Source organism: Nymphaea colorata, chromosome 11, assembly GCF_008831285.2.
Source record: "Nymphaea colorata isolate Beijing-Zhang1983 chromosome 11, ASM883128v2, whole genome shotgun sequence".
NCBI lineage: Eukaryota > Viridiplantae > Streptophyta > Magnoliopsida > Nymphaeales > Nymphaeaceae > Nymphaea > Nymphaea colorata.
Genome location: NC_045148.1, coordinates 1,152,627 through 1,169,215, shown reverse-complemented (window position 1 = coordinate 1,169,215; position 16,589 = coordinate 1,152,627). Strand labels below are relative to the sequence as shown.

At 37.9% G+C, this 16,589-nt stretch overlaps 1 protein-coding gene across 4 annotated transcripts; it reads left to right on the top strand.

Moving 5' to 3' along the window:
• The first annotated feature begins 311 nt into the window (after nt 1-311).
• LOC116264282 (dihydrofolate synthetase) lies at nt 312-16,059 on the top strand. Of its 4 annotated transcripts, none has more exons than XM_031644418.2 (10): nt 313-956; nt 2,121-2,218; nt 3,527-3,677; nt 4,611-4,673; nt 5,441-5,602; nt 12,970-13,158; nt 13,288-13,387; nt 14,215-14,346; nt 14,718-14,849; nt 15,733-16,059. In XM_031644418.2, the coding sequence occupies exons 1-10, from the start codon at nt 651-653 to the stop codon at nt 15,747-15,749; spliced, it is 1,350 nt and encodes a 449-aa protein (XP_031500278.1). In that variant the 5' UTR covers nt 313-650; the 3' UTR covers nt 15,750-16,059. The 4 variants fall into 4 exon arrangements, with proteins under 4 accessions (XP_031500277.1, XP_031500278.1, XP_031500276.1 ...); XM_031644416.2 differs by lacking the exon at nt 15,733-16,059 and adding an exon at nt 15,185-15,704 and having other exon boundaries at nt 14,748-14,849; XM_031644415.2 differs by lacking the exon at nt 15,733-16,059 and adding an exon at nt 15,185-15,704 and having other exon boundaries at nt 316-956.
• The last annotated feature ends 530 nt before the right edge of the window (nt 16,060-16,589 follow it).

Below are 16,589 nucleotides of genomic sequence, written 5' to 3'. Positions count from 1 at the left end.
CTTGCAAGTTAATGTCTGTCATTTTAAGAAAAAACCGTTTGTTCTTAAACTGATGAAAGAGGAAATATTTACTACCATCATCTCATTCAGCTGAGCTGAACTTGTATCACAAGCTGAGGTGCTAGGATTTTAATATATTGGGTTTTCTCATTGTAAAAAGGCAAGAATTCAAACTGAAGCACATCAAGATGTCCAATATTGCAGGCAGGCCGCCGCCCTTTGCAAGCCAAAATTAAATTCTAACTGTATGAGAAAGATAGATTGGTGTTTATTTCTATTGGGGCCATCAAGGTGCAATATATCATAATCGCCAAGTGCTACTCCAGAATACAGATGCGTGATCATGCAATTGGATCAACTAGTTTGGGCTTAGGTATGCGACCCTACGTTACGTGAATGAACCGAATATCATTCAGATTTCAATTCAAGAACTTGTTTTGAGGTATAGTAGATGAGGGACATGATACGTGTCGTCCAATCACCCATTCGTAGTTTGAAGGTCTGATATTCTTCTGGGAGGCAAAAGGATACTGTAGTTAAGATTTCTGCCCATAACATTACAGGAGAGCTAGAGTACAGAAGCTCGGGCTGCAGAATGACGAAATGGTGAATCTCTCTCTCTCTCTCTCCCTCTCTCTCGCGCGCGCGCAATGCAGTGGATTCGCGTAAGTTCATTCCTGACCTTCGACCGAGTCATTCGGCTCCGGACCACAAGAATCAGCACGCTTCTCTCTGCAACTTCAATTTGTCGCGATTGGATGCTAGGAAGAAGATGGTTTTCCTCCCAGTCCGAGGATCCCCGGTTAGTGGAGTTCGTGGACTATCTGGAGACGCTCAAAAACTATGAGAAATTGGGTGTGCCCAAGGGAGCAGGTACCGATTCGGACGACGGCTTCGATTTGGGCAGGATGCGGCGATTGCTGCACTCCCTCGGCAATCCACACCTCGAATTTAAGGTACCCACCACCTCCTTTCTCCTTCCTTTCTCCCCTCTCTTGACTTCAGCAGGCTTCTTTTTCTGAGAAACCAGGTAATGTTGCTTCAATCAATGTAGTATCAGGATTCCCATACTTGACTTCAATTGTTCAAATATGCTCTATAATATCAAGGTGTATTCGATTTGTGCACTGCGTTCCTGCAGAGTTTATCGTGGATTTGATGTTGGTATATTGATGTTGCTATATGGCCGTCATGATGTTTCTTATCTTTCATGCTCCTTGTGGTTCATATTATGGTCTAGATATGTGCTTGTATTCATCGGAGGTTCGCGCCAAAAGTCCATTTTGAACAAGATCAGCGAGTCTTGGGTCTCTGTTCTTGTACCTGGATTCTTTCTTCTTCTTTTTAGTGTATTAGTTATTCTTTAGGGAGGGGATGGGCTTCGAGTATTAATTGCATTGAATTTTTGAAAGGGCAGTGCTGGTAGGATCGCACATATGAAGTCAAAAACATTGTGATGCTCATGGAAGGGAATAGCAGTTTGAGATTTGAACAACTATCAATTTTGTGGAAATTAGGAATGCACCAAATGATACATAATGCATTCTGAATTCTTTGATTTTCTATATAAAGTCAGATGTTAAGATGTAAGAAGACACAACAAATACATCAGTAAAATGAATATGACAAGATTGTCGTGGATGCATACAAATCATAAGCGAGGCCCCATTTTCTTTGAAACAAAGCCCTTAGTAAAAAGAAAATAAATATTAGAAATCTGGCTTTTGTTTATGTGACAATCTGGCTCAATTTTTAAGATAGTGGGGGATCAGCATGTCCATTGTCTCCAATGGAAGACCTTTTACATTAATGACTAGACTTGGTGGTTTCTGTAATCTACTTAGAGTTATGGTCTTCTTTGTATTTTTGTATTCATGGAAATAAAATCATGAACTTTGAGATTGTTGGACTGTTCAACATGGCCATCTACAGTGTTTTAATAGTGATGGAGATCCAAGCTCTTAATTTTACTTGAAAATTTTTTGAATTTTGAATAGCAGATTTCCTGGTTGTTTGCATGGCTGTGTTTGAAATTATATTTCTGTTTCTTATAGTGAGTGGCATGAATATCATGAATCTTTACACTCCTCTAAACTTCACGCTCATTCATGATTTTAAAGGCTGTCCACATTGCTGGCACCAAGGGAAAAGGATCAACAGCTCAGTTTATTTCAAATATATTACGAAAACAAGGATACACTGTTGGTTGTTATACTAGGTAAGAATTGGTTGGACCCTTTTCTTTTTTTTTTTTTTTTTTTGCCCTTAATTCTTTAAGTGGGCATCACTTGCACCAGTTCTTGCTTTGGTGGCATGTATTTCCCATTTTTCCATTTTTTTTCTCGTCTCACAAATTTGTCATTCTTTGTTGTTTCTGTATCTGCTTCTTCTCTTCCATTTGATAATGCCTACTTTCAAATCGGAAATGTCTATTGACTTCATATTTTCTTGTCTATCCTTCATTTGATAATTGAAGTCAGTTGGACTAGTTTAATACCTTAATAGCATCTTTCATCTTATAATTAAGTTGCCTGTTTTTCTTCTTTCTCTATTTTGCTGTTAGTTGCATTCTTGGGGATACTGAATCTGGAAAACCCAGACGATCTTTCCATTTGTGGGTGACTTGCGCATATGGTGGCTTATTTAATGTAATTTCTTGCAATCTGGGTGTAGACTATACAACCCTGTGTAAATTTGCAAAATCAGATTGCACTTGTAGATCCTCTTCATCACACAAGCATTTGTAATTATATAAAAGTATAAGCACACGGGAAATATGTGGGTTCAGACATATTTTATCATGCGTCATTAAAAGAAGCTAAATTCTTGGAAAGCTATGATGTGGGGATATGTTGAAGTTGATTCCCTTATGTGTCATGTGTTGGTGGTACTTTTCAGGTAATCTAGAGTCTGCCCTATGACAGAGGAATAGTTAGATGCCCTGCCATTTTTGCTGACCAACGGTCAAAGTTTTCAGCACCATAAGGCGTGTTTTTGTCCTTTTTTTTTTTGTTGCAAGCTTATAGTCGATCATTCCTGGAACAATGATTTCTTGAACCCTTTAACCTTACCATTTCTTTTCTGGCACAACTTTCAGAGGCCAATGCCCTTTTCTCATATATGCTATTGATTTAAAGTATCATAAATCTACATGTTAACTAGGGTTACTCCTTGGTTCACATGCCTTCTTGGGGGCCTTTCTTCTTGTAATAGGTGTATTCCTTTAAATTTCCATTCATGCAACTAGACATTTATGCATCCATAATACATGTAAAAATGCATATCATCTTCTTTCAAGCACATGTCTGTGTTTACATGCACAGGTGTGTAATACATGCATGTGCTATTGTTACTTGTGTGGTATGTTAGGCAAATTTGAATACGATCAACTGGGATATTGGCAACTCCTTAATCTCATTATAGGAGGACCTTGCTTTAACTGGTCATGTTTATTGAAGTACTTGCAGCTCACAAGAATTAATGCAAAAAGTAATTGTTCTTTGTTTTTTTCTCCTATTCCTTATAGTCCACATTTACGAAGTATAAGGGAGAGGATGTCCCTTGGAAGCAATGGAGAAATTGTGTCTGTTGAGACTCTAAATAATCTCTTTTATGGTGTTAAGAGTATTGTTGATCAATCAATTCAATTGGAGAAAGGATCTCTTACTCATTTTGAGGTACTGATCTCTAATAACTATTAGCAATTTCTTGATCATAACAATGGTCTTGTCACTAATGCATGAAGATGATCAATTTTCCTATAGAATGAAATTTTGTGCTAGGTTCTTTTCCGCATTAAGCCTCTAAACAGAAACAGCTTAAATGTCATTGTTAGCTATCTATTGATCGTAACATCAGTGTTTGACTGATACACGAAGATTATCGATTTTCATGGGAATGAAAATTTGCACTAGATGCATGGTGAAGATTCATTTGTCTGGACTTGCATGTTTTTTTCTGCATTAAGTCTCTAAACAGGAACACCCTAAACATCTTAGGTGCATTCCTGATAATTTTTTTTTGTTGCAAGTGACATCCATACAAATGCAGATTAGAATTTCTTTTCTATACTCTTAGAGACAAACTTGGTTTGCATACATCATTCTTCAAAATCTTTATGAACAGATTGTAAACTTTGCTGAATATTCCTTTACTTTGGTCTAAATTACCTAGATGTAAATGTCAATGCCTATATTGGATATTGGAGGGTCAGAGGAGACATTACTAGATTATTTATATTTATATACATATTTCACATTAGTGATGTCTTTTTCATCCAGAACCTCCTGCTATTTGCTTCTTGTGTTGGTATTTGTGAGCCATAATAGAGGAGATTTACTAGGTAAATTGGAGTTCTTGGGGCACATCTGAAAAAATTATTCAAGATTTACTATAACAAGCATAATTTATTTTTTGCTAATTTGCTACATAAGCTAGTGAGTTTTTTTGTTTGGTACAGGATGGAGGATCCTGGAATTTTACAATGTTGACTCTGCCCATGTTGTTTTCTGCAGTTTGGCAGCATTATTTTACAAATTTATTTTTGACCTTGCAACAGGATTGTGCTAAAAATACTCTTGATGGAATGAATGATAATGAAACAATTTCAGGTCCTAACAGCTTTGGCATTCACACTCTTTGCCCAACAGAAAGTTGACATTGCTGTGGTTGAGGTATGCTTCGAAAAATACTTATTGCCTTGTGCATTTGTCCTTTTCGGAAAGCCTTGAGAACTTTCTAACCATTATGAAGTGTGATGTATTTCAACTGTAAACCTAGTAAAATTGAAACTGTTTTGAAAACATTTCTTTAGAAAGACCCAATGAGCAACCCTTTTAGTGTGAACTTGCATTTTCAGAACCTGGACCATACTTCTTCTGGAAAGACATAAGAATCTGTATCAAATGAAAAGAGTGGCACAATTTTTGTCAAGTTGGGTAATCAGAATGAATGCTATTCAGATGTAATTTGACATGATCATGATATTTTCCATGAAAATAATAGCCAACATGCATCAAATGTTCCTTTACATCATAAATGCTAGAAGGTCAAACATTAAAAGTTTCATATAATAAAAAGTTAAGGTCATTTTTGTATGTCTTCATTTGATAATCTGCAAAGCTCTTCTATACTAGAAAGATCATTAAGGTGCTAGTGATTCCCTGGAAAATTGTATTTTAAGATTGCATAGTTATGCTGGGCATTGTCCTTGACAAAGTTCGTCTTTCGTAAGTCTTTGATTTCACTGAATAAGTACATTTGAAGAAGCCTTCTCCTCTGTCACGATTTAGCTTTCTCCACTCCAAGGATAAACATAAATAGGTGTGGTGTTTGAACCTTTTCGAGTCCAGTTCTCCACACAATAGAGTTATCTTTCCCTTTTATTGTACATGATCACTGATTAATGAATGTTAAAAAATGCTGCATTCTTTGCTCACAGACAGGTCTTGGAGGGGCACGCGATGCGACAAATGTTCTACCTGGCACAAGTATAGCTGCTTCAGTTATAACTACGATCGATGAGGAACATTTGAGTGCACTTGGAGGTTCTTTGGAAAGCATTGCCATAGCAAAGTCTGGTATTATCAAAGAAGGATGCCCGGTGAATATTTCTGCAAATTTTGCACATCCCACTCCCTATAAATAATGAAATTTGTGGCAGATTGTAGCTATATGACTGCATCATTTATATTATATGGTGGCAATCCCATGGTAAAAGGAGAATTTTTTCGTTGCTTGGATACTATTTTGGAAGAACCTGAATTCTGGTCATTTCTACTTTCTAGTTTGTGCCTGTATAAATGATGATTTTTTTTAATAAATTTTTATCAACATTAAACATGCACCAAGTCTGACTACTTTTATAGTCTTATATATTTTTCTGTTCTAGTTACTACAAGATAATGCAAAAAATAAATAAAATCTAGGTTCACAGTGTGAAAGTTTGACCTGCCAGATTGAAAACGTTCACCACAGCCTTAAATCCTGCAAAAAGAAGAGATAAGAGACTAGAAACGTACGGAATGGAAGAGACAGCTGCTTAATCTCAGCCCTCAAACCTAATTGATTATGATAATAACAAGATGGTACAACTTGGACAAACTGCCCTCTCTTACATCATGAGCAAATAAATTATGACGGACAAACTGCCCTCTCTTACATCGTGAGCAAATAAATTATAACAAGCCATCAGAAAAACAATTAAGCACACGTTCAATTAAAACGTGTGCCCCAAACCTGACAAGTTGACACGTTCTCCATCTTAAATCACAGGAGCCCGTTCCTCTGGGAGTATTGTCATGGCACGTATATGTTGGTGCCTCCCATCAGGTATGTAGCATGAACAGAGTTTTGTTGAAATGAGCACAAAGAATAAGTTATTTCTTTAACAGGGTTAGGCCAGAAATAGAAGTAGGACCTAATGAAGAGGACAGAAGTTTAGGCAGGCCAGGGAAATTCTGTGAGACAAACAGGGATTGCAAGGGGTCTGCTTGTGCAGTCCAATGGTTTGTTGCATGAGAGGATGTATGCCTTCTCACCTATGTCACAATAGGTGCATGTGCTGGTGCAGTTTCCAATTTTCCAAGAAATTGAGATGCAGGAATGGTGCATATATCAAAAGAAAAATTAAAATGATATACATCTGAAATGTAAATTATAAAAAAATTTATGAGATTAAATTAATGAATCTGTGGGTTTTTATATCTGACTGAACCTTGCTTGTGTCAAACTCGAGTAGGATTTGAGGTGCATTTGACTGCACTTGATTCTATTTGGTGAGCTGATGCAGCGCCTACACCTATGCCAGCACACTATGAAGGTGCTACACCTGGCAACCTCCTTAAACTTAAGATAGTCCTTGTTATATAGTAAATACATGTAGCTTCATACTTGCCCATTTTCTTGACTGGAGGATGGTCTTTAGTGCTATAGCAGCTGGAAGGAGCCATTTTGTGCTTAAAAAGAAAGGAGGAAAGTGAAATAGTGAACAGATAGACCAAGGCAATCAAGATGGATCATAAGAAGACCAAAGGTCTGTTGGGAATCCAGCATGTAAAGTTAAGAACTCCTACTTAAGATGATGCTAGGATTTTTTGGGGAAAAGATATCATTCATGAAGTGGAAATATTAAAACTAGCCAAAAGAAAGGAAACTAAACTTGTTTAAAGGAACCTGTAAAAATTTCTTTGGCTAGATATTTTGGAAAAAGGTGATAGTCGAGGCACATTATGGGTTTTCTTTGTTAAGTTTGTTCGTATGGGGGATCGGGTCTGTTCAGACCCGATCCACTTGTCTTATATCCACACGCCTAAACATACTAGGCAGTGGCATTCTTGTAAATGTTCATATATTTTTGTACATTTTGTTGTAACCTGATTAGGTTAATTTTATAATAGAGATTAAGGAACGTAGGGCTGCATTGGCCGACTGCTCCCTTTCCTCCATTGTCTTCTCTCCTATCCTCTCTTCTCAATCTATCTGATTTTCAGACGGAGAGACGTGATTTTGTGAAGATTCTTACATGGTATCAGAGCCAGGTTGCATCGTCCTCCGGTGAGTGATTTCAGTTTGATGTGATTAGCCCTAATCTGCCCTAAATCCTCTTTTCTGGCGTGGTTATCCCTCATTTCAGTTTCTGCCCTAAATCTTGCGTGATTTGCCCTAATCGATTTGCCCTAATTGATTTGCCCTAATCGATTAGCCCTAATCTGTCGCTGCCCTAAATCTTGCCTCACGTCGCCTGCCCTAATCATCTCCTTTTTAGTTATGGATCAGCCGACTCCCTCTCTTCTATCATCCAGCTTTCTCTCCCAACTTATCTCTCAAAAACTGAATCATAGTAACTATTTGACTTGGAAACGTCAAATTGTCCCATTTATTAAAAGTCATAGACTCTATGGGCATATCGATGGCACCACTCCAGCACCTCCAAAGTATATTGACCGTGAAGTGAAGAAGACCGTAGTGGGAGATCAAGCTGCTGGGGCTTCGCCTGTGAGTGAAATCAGATTTGAATATGAAACTCTTATTGAAAACAATTCTGAATATGAAGTTTGGCTGGCTCACGACCAGTCTCTTGTTGCCTATATTACTTCTACCTTGTCAGAGGAGGTATTAGGAGGCATTGATGATGATTTAACAGCCCTAGAGTTGTGGTCTACCCTTGCCACAATGTATTCTCAAGTATCGGAAGCACGGTTTCTGCAATTAAGAAGGCAATTTCAGGGCATCAAGCGTGGGACATGTATAGTTTTGGAATATTTGAATGAAATTAAAAGTGTAAGTGATCAGCTTGCTGCCATTGGACATCCCGTCAGCGACAAGGACAAAGTGCAACAAGCTTTGAGTGGACTGGGAACAAATTTTGACATTTTTTGCACAGCCTTGGAAGTCCTACCTGTCCTCCCATCTTTTGAAGATCTGAAGGCCAAGCTTTTTCAACACGAAGCTAGTCGTGTTTAGCGACAGAATTTGATTCCTTCCAACAGCCACAATGTACTGATCACAGGGACACATGCACTACAAGGGAATCGCACTAGTCCTTGGACTTCTCAGGCAAGAATGGGAAGAGGGATTCTCCCAACACCACCATGCATGAATACTACCTCTGCCACATCTAGAAGGGTTCCAACTTGTTTCTATTGCAACAAGAGGGGGCATGTAAAATCAGAATGTTGGCACAACCCTCAGAACAAAAATAATCAGGTTAGGCGTGAGAACAAGGCAGCAGCAAGGTCAGCTTCATCATCATCTGGCTCAAATCAGACATCAAATGTTTCAGCAAACGTGCAACAACTTCTCATGACAGCCCTATCTAAGCTCCACTTGAAACAAAACGAGCAAGGAGAGTGGTATGTGGACTCTGGAGCAGCAGCCCATGTTACTGGTGACACAGGTAATCTCTCTAGTGTTTTCCCTTATTTAGATCAAGGATCAATTGTCACGGGAGATGGTTCCCATCACACAATATCACACATTGGAAATGCACAAATATCTATGGGCTCTTCTTACATTCCATTAAAGAATGTCCTTGTTGTTCCAAGTCTCAAGAAAAAATATTATCTTAGTGTCTAAACTTATTGATGATACTCACTCCTCTGTTGAATTCACACCGTCTTCTGTTTATGTCAAGGATACTCGAACCAAGAAGACATTCGCGGAGGACACTTGCAAAGGAAATATGTATGTCCTTGAAGAAGCTCCACAGCTGTCAAAACCTCACCCTTCATATTCATGTTTTCCAAGTCATAGTGAAGTCAATGTCGCAGAGTATAATAAGCCATCCATTTGGCATGGTCGGTTAGCTCATTGTAGTCAGACTTTTGTTCAAAGTCTTGTTGCAGACGGACTCTTAGATAAGTCCAGTCTAAGTTCAGTTAGTGAGTCCAACATGTGCTCAAGTTGTCATATCTGCAAGAGTCATGCCCTTCCCTTTCAATTAATCAATAAAAGAGCTTCAAAGTTTTTTGACATCATATATTCCGATGTTTGGGGGCCTGCTCCAATTCCTTCTTCTTCTGGGAGTAGATACTATGTCATTTTTATTGATTCATATTCCCGATATACTTTGATCCATTTCATGAAACACAAATCAGAAGTTTTTCGCATGTTCACTCAATTTCAGTTCCTACTGCAGTTCCACGCCAATCACAACGCATGTGACATCCTATTGATAGATGGGTGAACTATAACAATTTTTCTTTGGATTTTCAGCTGTTTATGACAGAAGTCAGCAAAAAGGTGGAACCAAAATTTTATCACCATGCGAGTAAGGAAAAATATTGGGTTGAAGCTATGAATGAGGAAATGGAAGCCTTGCATGAGTGTCAGACTTGGCAGATTGTCCCTCGTCCTGCTGATAAGAATGTTGTGGGGTCAAAATGAGTTTACAAACTGAAATATAAGCCAGATGGTAGCATTGATCGACATAAAGCACGTCTTGTGGCGCGCAGTTTCACTCAGCAATATGGGGAAGATTATGATGAAACATTCAGTCCGGTCATCAAGATGGGAACAATAGGTGTGATTATTTCTCTTGCAGTCTCATATGGATGGCCTCTTTATCAGTTAGATGTCAAAAATGCTTTTCTTCATGGGATTCTTAAGGAAGAGGTATACATGAAGCAACCTTCCGACTATACTACTCATGATCCTCAAAAATGGGTTTGTAAATTACACAAGTCTCTATATGGGTTGAAGCAAGCTTCTAGATCATGGTTCGATCGGTTTTCTCATCATATACAACAAGTTGGTTTTCTCTGAAGCTCCCTCGATCACTCCTTGTTTATCTATCATACCGGAGAAGCTACCACTTGGTTACTTATATATGTTGATGATATTGTTATAACTGAGAATTCTTCTTCACAAATATCTTATGTTAAAGGCATGTTGAAGCAAGAATTCAAGATGAAGGATCTCGGCGAATTACGGTATTTTTTGGGTGTTGAACTTGATAGGACGAATGATAGATTGACTCTTACACAGCACAAGTATACTCTTGATGTTTTGGACAGGGCAGGTATGACTAATTGCAAACCATAACTACTCCTAATGTTCTGAACACTAAATTGACTGCCTCTGATGGAACTGCTGCATATTCCAATCCTACATTCTATCGCAGCATTGTTGGTATGTTACAATACCTCACTTTTACTCACCCGGACATAGTATATGCTGTAAATCAGATTTCTCAGTTTATGCATGCACCCACCGAAGGACATATGGATGCCGCTAAGCGGATCTTACGGTATCTCAAAGCTACTCTTGGCGATGGACTAGTCTACACAAAATGTCCCAACGTTTCTCTTGGACATAGCATATATATATATACTGATGCAGACTAGGCAGAAGATCCCGATGACCGACGATCAGTTTCAGCTTTCTGCCTTTTTCTTGATTCTAATCTCATTTGTTGGAGCAGTAAAAAACAGCGTGCGGTTGCACGATCTAGCACTGAGACAGAGTATAGAGCAATGGCTGTAGGGACAGCTGAAGCGTCATGGTTACAACATTTGCTTGGAGAGCTCAATCTTCCTATTGTTCAGTCATCATTACTATGTGACAATCAAAGTGCGATAAAAATTGCCTTCAACCCCATTTTGCATAATCGTACCAAACACATAGAGATTGATCAACACTTCATTCGTCAGAAGGTTGAAGAAACCGAGATCTTGCCTACTTATATATCCACCAGTGAACAGATAGCTGATCTCTTTACCAAAGAACTCACAGGGCAGCATTTTTGAGAATTGAAGAACAAGTTGTGCATGATCAAATCTCATGCACAACTTGAGGGGGGCTGTTAAGTTTGTTCGTATGGGGGATCGGGTCTGTTCAAACCCGATCCACTTTTCTTATATTCACACGCCTAAACATACTAGGCGGTGGCATTCTTGTAAATGTTCATATATTTTTGTACATTTTGTTGTAACCTGATTAGGTTAATTTTATAATAGAGATTAAGGAACGCAGGGCTGCATTGGCCGACTGCTCCCTTTCCTCCTTTGTCTTCTCTCCTATCCTCTCTTCTCAATCTATCTGATTTTCAGACGGATAGACGTGATTTTGTGAAGATTCTTACATTCTTATGATGAGACCACCAAATTTCAAGTCAAGTTGAAAGAAACAACTGTCTTTTGAAGCATTTCCCAATTCAAATATTTCTCTATCTTGTTACATGTGGAATCCGAAATAATCCGACACCATTTTGCAATCCTCAGGCATTATTCAATAATCTGTGCACTTAGAACTCATGCCAATCATAGTATATCCTATTCTTAACATAAATGATTAAAACATGATTATCATCTTAACTGCAAATTCTTGAACACTGAAAAACTGTAACTTGGGCATCAAAAAAACAAAACCAAATAGAATGTCAAATATGATGTGTAATTTATGATGCTATGAATATAAACTTATAAAGTACACAAACGTGGTAATGAAAGACAAAAATGATCCGTCAAGTGTTGATTGTTTGCAGGCATTGGTTTGACTGTATGAAGTGGCATGGGGTGTGTATGACCTCTGTGATGCGTCCGTGGGGTTCACATTCTAAGAAACGTTTGTGATACATTTGTATCTTTTTGTATATCATCTATCTCCATGTTTGAATGTTGTTCTTGTATATCACAGATTAAGTTGGCTGTTTGGTGGTTCTCATTAGGGCTTCTCACATCAATTAGGGCTTCTCACCTTAATAAAAGAAGAGAAGTCAACTATTAAACACATTAAAGGACATTTGGGACTTGAGGTTCTGAGTCCAAGATTGGTCATCATACAAACATCAACTTGGAAGGAATATGAAGAGAGTTAGATTCCCAACTCAGTCTTGCTTGAAGAAAAAAGCAGCAGCTTTGAGGGATATAAATGGATCAGATATATGTACTTTCAAATCAATGTACATGGTTCTGGGAAAAAAGATCAGGTCCAATTAATGATTGATTCAAAGTTCAAACTTGATATGCCATTTTCTCTCTGAATCAAGTCTTGATACTCAATTGGGATTCAATAATGATCTGATATGATTACATATCAATGTTGGATATTATGCTAGTCAGATTTGAGTTTATTTTTAAAAATTAGGGTCTAAATCTAACACCAATTCATTTACATGAAATCCAATTAACATTCAGTAAAAGCTGAATCCTACCTGAATATTAATGGTTCACATCCCTGTAAGGGATAATACTGCTATTCTATATTGAGTTAACAAGCGGTAAACTATATGAATTAACCACCTGAATCTGTGTACAAAGATGTTCATTTTTTTGCCAGCTGGGATTGACGTTTCATTTATCCAAAGGACCTATCATTTCCTTACAATGCCAGTTGTCCTGATCTTTCAATGTATTCATAGATCAATTTTATCCACAGCAATTTTGATGGTAATACAGATTGATTCATACAAGTACTTTTTTTCATGTATAAATTTTTTTATCATGATTTCTTGAAGTTTGTAATGATCAGGTAGTGATTGGCGGTCCATTTCTATCACAAATTGAGCAAATCCTTTGTGAAAAGGCTACAATGATGGGTTCACCATTAATTTCTGCTTGTGATTCTGGAAAAAAAAGCACCCTGAAGAGTTTTTTGACTAAAGATGGAAGAATTTATCAACTATGTAACATATTTATAGAATGTCCAGACATGCATATGGTATGTATTTGCTTATCCAAGAGCCACAGCTTAATTAAACAATATATCATGTCTCTTAAAGGTGGTGGTGTAAAATTTGCTGGCTTGCCTGAAAAGATAACTTTCTCACTATGGCTGTTCTTTTAACAGTTTGCTGAATTGCTTGATGTTAAGTTGCAAATGCTGGGAAGACACCAGCTCCAAAATTCCATTACAGCTGCATGTACTGCACTTGTTCTGCGCAACCAAGGTGAAAATAATTAATACTTTTTTCTCGTATTTCATCTGCATGGAAATTTGGTTATCTTTGTTCTCAATTTCTGTTGCATGTATTAGCTTTTCCTTTTGTTGTTTGTTCTTGAACTAAACATCATAATTGAAAGGTGCCCTTAAGATTCTCTTCCACGTATAGAAATTTTTTATTGTTTCTACTTAAGTCCTGAATTTTCTAAGCACTTACAGGACTAAATTAAGGATGATGAAAAGCAAGAGAGTCAAGTGCTTTGCATGCTTAGAAGCAGGCTCACGAGGCTCACTTGGTTGATATAGCCTATGTGCATCAACAAAAGTTAATAAAAGCTTGTGAAATAGATCATTCTTCCTTCCTACATAGTACATATGACATACCAACTTTGATTTTCAGGGATCTTTATTTTTTGAAAATAACTGTAAAAAGTGCAAACATGAAGTACAAGCTGATGTTTTAGGAATTAACAACTTGGCCTATCTCAATATTTTATCGCACATGGACAAGCTTCTTAAGGCTTAAAAATCAAATCAACAATTGAACACCTCCATGAATATTCAAGCCTCAAAAATTTATCTTTTTCATCAATACATGATTGAGGTGTTGATTCCTGATGGACGTGTCTATGTCATACGTGTAGAAAGGGCTGCAAATGGCTCATACTGAACACTATGCACGTCATTGCCTACATATATGTATATGTGCATGTGCATGAAGCCATGAACAGTTAAACTTATAAAGTACTTCTATTTGCACTAATGCAAACATTGTCTAAAAGGTATCTTTTCTGTGTTTATGTTGCCATGCTTGATGTAGTGTTTGAATGTCAGGATGGGAAATATCAGGTGAGTCCATCCATGCTGGATTGGAAGATGCCTTCTTGCTTGGAAGATCTCAATTCCTCTCAAACAAAGAAGCTGAGTTGCTTGGGATTTCTGGCACCTCTGTATTGATTGATGGAGGTATGCTGCTTAATAGATTATACTAAACATTGATAGCTATGTCGCATGAGTGCAGGTGTGGGTATGGATCCAATATATATATATATATATATATATATATATATATATGTTATGTTTTTGTATATGTCTGTTCTGGATATTTCAACTCTATTCCCCATCTGTGACACACCCTTTAAAGCACACCCTCTGCTGTAAAAGGGTATGCAGGTTTTATTCTCTCTCTCTCTCTCTCTCTCTCTCTCTCTCGCATGCGCGCACGTGTGCTCGCTGTATATATATGTATATATATATATATATATATATACTCTTTCACCCATGTGGCTTGGATTGATAGCATTTTAAACTTACATGTTGGGGGAGACAACTTCCAGCACACACTGAAGCAGCTGTTGTGAGTTTAGCAAACATGGTTCAGATGACGCACATGGATTACAAGTCAGCTGTAGTGGTTGCCATGGCAAGTGACAAAAACCATTCAGCTTTTGCAAACCAACTTTTGTCCGGTAATTTTCCCTCACTGCAGCATGTTGACTTTTTTTCATTCCAAGTTCTTCCTATTGCTCTTACATAGCATTTTGAGCTTACCTAAAATTGTGGTGCTACTTTCATGGTATTTTCTGCAACGATGACATATCAATATTGAGCCCTATCAGCTTGTATCAGCCACGTTGTCCCCAAATTGTCTGACATTTCAATATGATGGAAATAGCAGTCACTAGTTTCAAAAAAATGGTGTATATTGTCATCGTTGTTGCTGTTGTTTTGTCTGTTCAAACATTTATTTAGCAATGCAACATTGGCAACCACATCCATATAAACCTTATTTGAGCTTTTGCAGGTCTTAGGCCAGATATTGTGGTCTTCACGGAAACTAGCATCGCTGGATCAAGGTCCAGGGCAATGACTGTGTCTTCGTTAAAGGAGATATGGACGCAACTGGCCAAGAAACTGGAAATAGATTTCCAGGACTTGGGGATGATCAAACATAAGAATCAGTTGCCTCCTGACGTTAACAAAAGTAGGGTTTGCTTTGTGGGATGCAAAAGTGAGTCAGTGAAGGTGCCAATAACTTTAGCATCTGCACTTCTTAGATGTAGAATGGGACATGGTCATGGTGTTATCATTGTCACTGGCTCTTTGCATATTGTTGGTGCAGTGCTAGGATGTTTAGATTACTGAATCTGAAGGCCTTGTTGATGTCAATAGATGAACTAGATGGCTAGATTTTAGTTGTGCACCTGGAGTGCTGCCTACATAATCTTGACTTGTACACTGCTACCATACCGTCTATGTTCTATTCTGGTGGAAAGTACCCGAGTTTGGTAATGGTTTAAATCTATTGGTTTGTTATTTTCCAATCATTCATGCTTATTTGAGATTTTCCAGTGAAGGTAGCACAGTAAATACGGTAAACATGGGATCATGGTGGAAACTGTGCGCCTACTTCATTTGATGTTCTTCCTCCCGGGACTCGACGGATAGATGGGAAGCCGTGGAGAAAGTACTGGCAATGCCGTTTTACTAACATGTTTTTAGGATTCAACAGATGCACTTCTATTCATCGTGTATAGAATATCGTCTACCTCATATCGATGTAAAATTTGGTTCTGATTAGTAACCAATCAGATGATTGCATAAACTTTGTTTAGGTTTTCTCACTGAAGGTTTTGCTGAGCGTTTGCCAAGTAGATGACAATTTGAATTGCAATGTAAGTGGTCTCGATTTGAATATGAATCATAATGATAATTCCGTGTTTCGCTTCCCCCGTACAGGTTTTTGAAAGGGACGTCCCAAAAGGCACCCGATTTTTGGTGGTCAACGGACACAAGTCTCTGATGTTCAGAAAACGTACTCGCACTTAACTAAGCGAATTCCCCTAGGAAACTTGCTATAAAATGCTTCTAAGAGTGCTAGTATCTCTCGTTCATCATTTTTTATAAGCCAATTGCGGTAGAGCAGAATGCACAGTGGTTGTAAAATTGGATTTTTACTGTCCAAGAGATCTGTTTGAAAACTTTGAAGTTTAATACGGGCATGCTTCCCTGACCTGATATGATTTAAGCTCAGCATGGCAATTCAAAAGGGAAAAACATAAAATTTGTCCACTTACCCCTACTTCATATGCTATTGACATATTCATCTATATCTAATAGTTACTGACAAAAACCACCCTCTTAACTATTCCAAACATCCTTAGGCGAAAACCATTTTTCTTCTAATGAAACGATACAAGTACTCCATT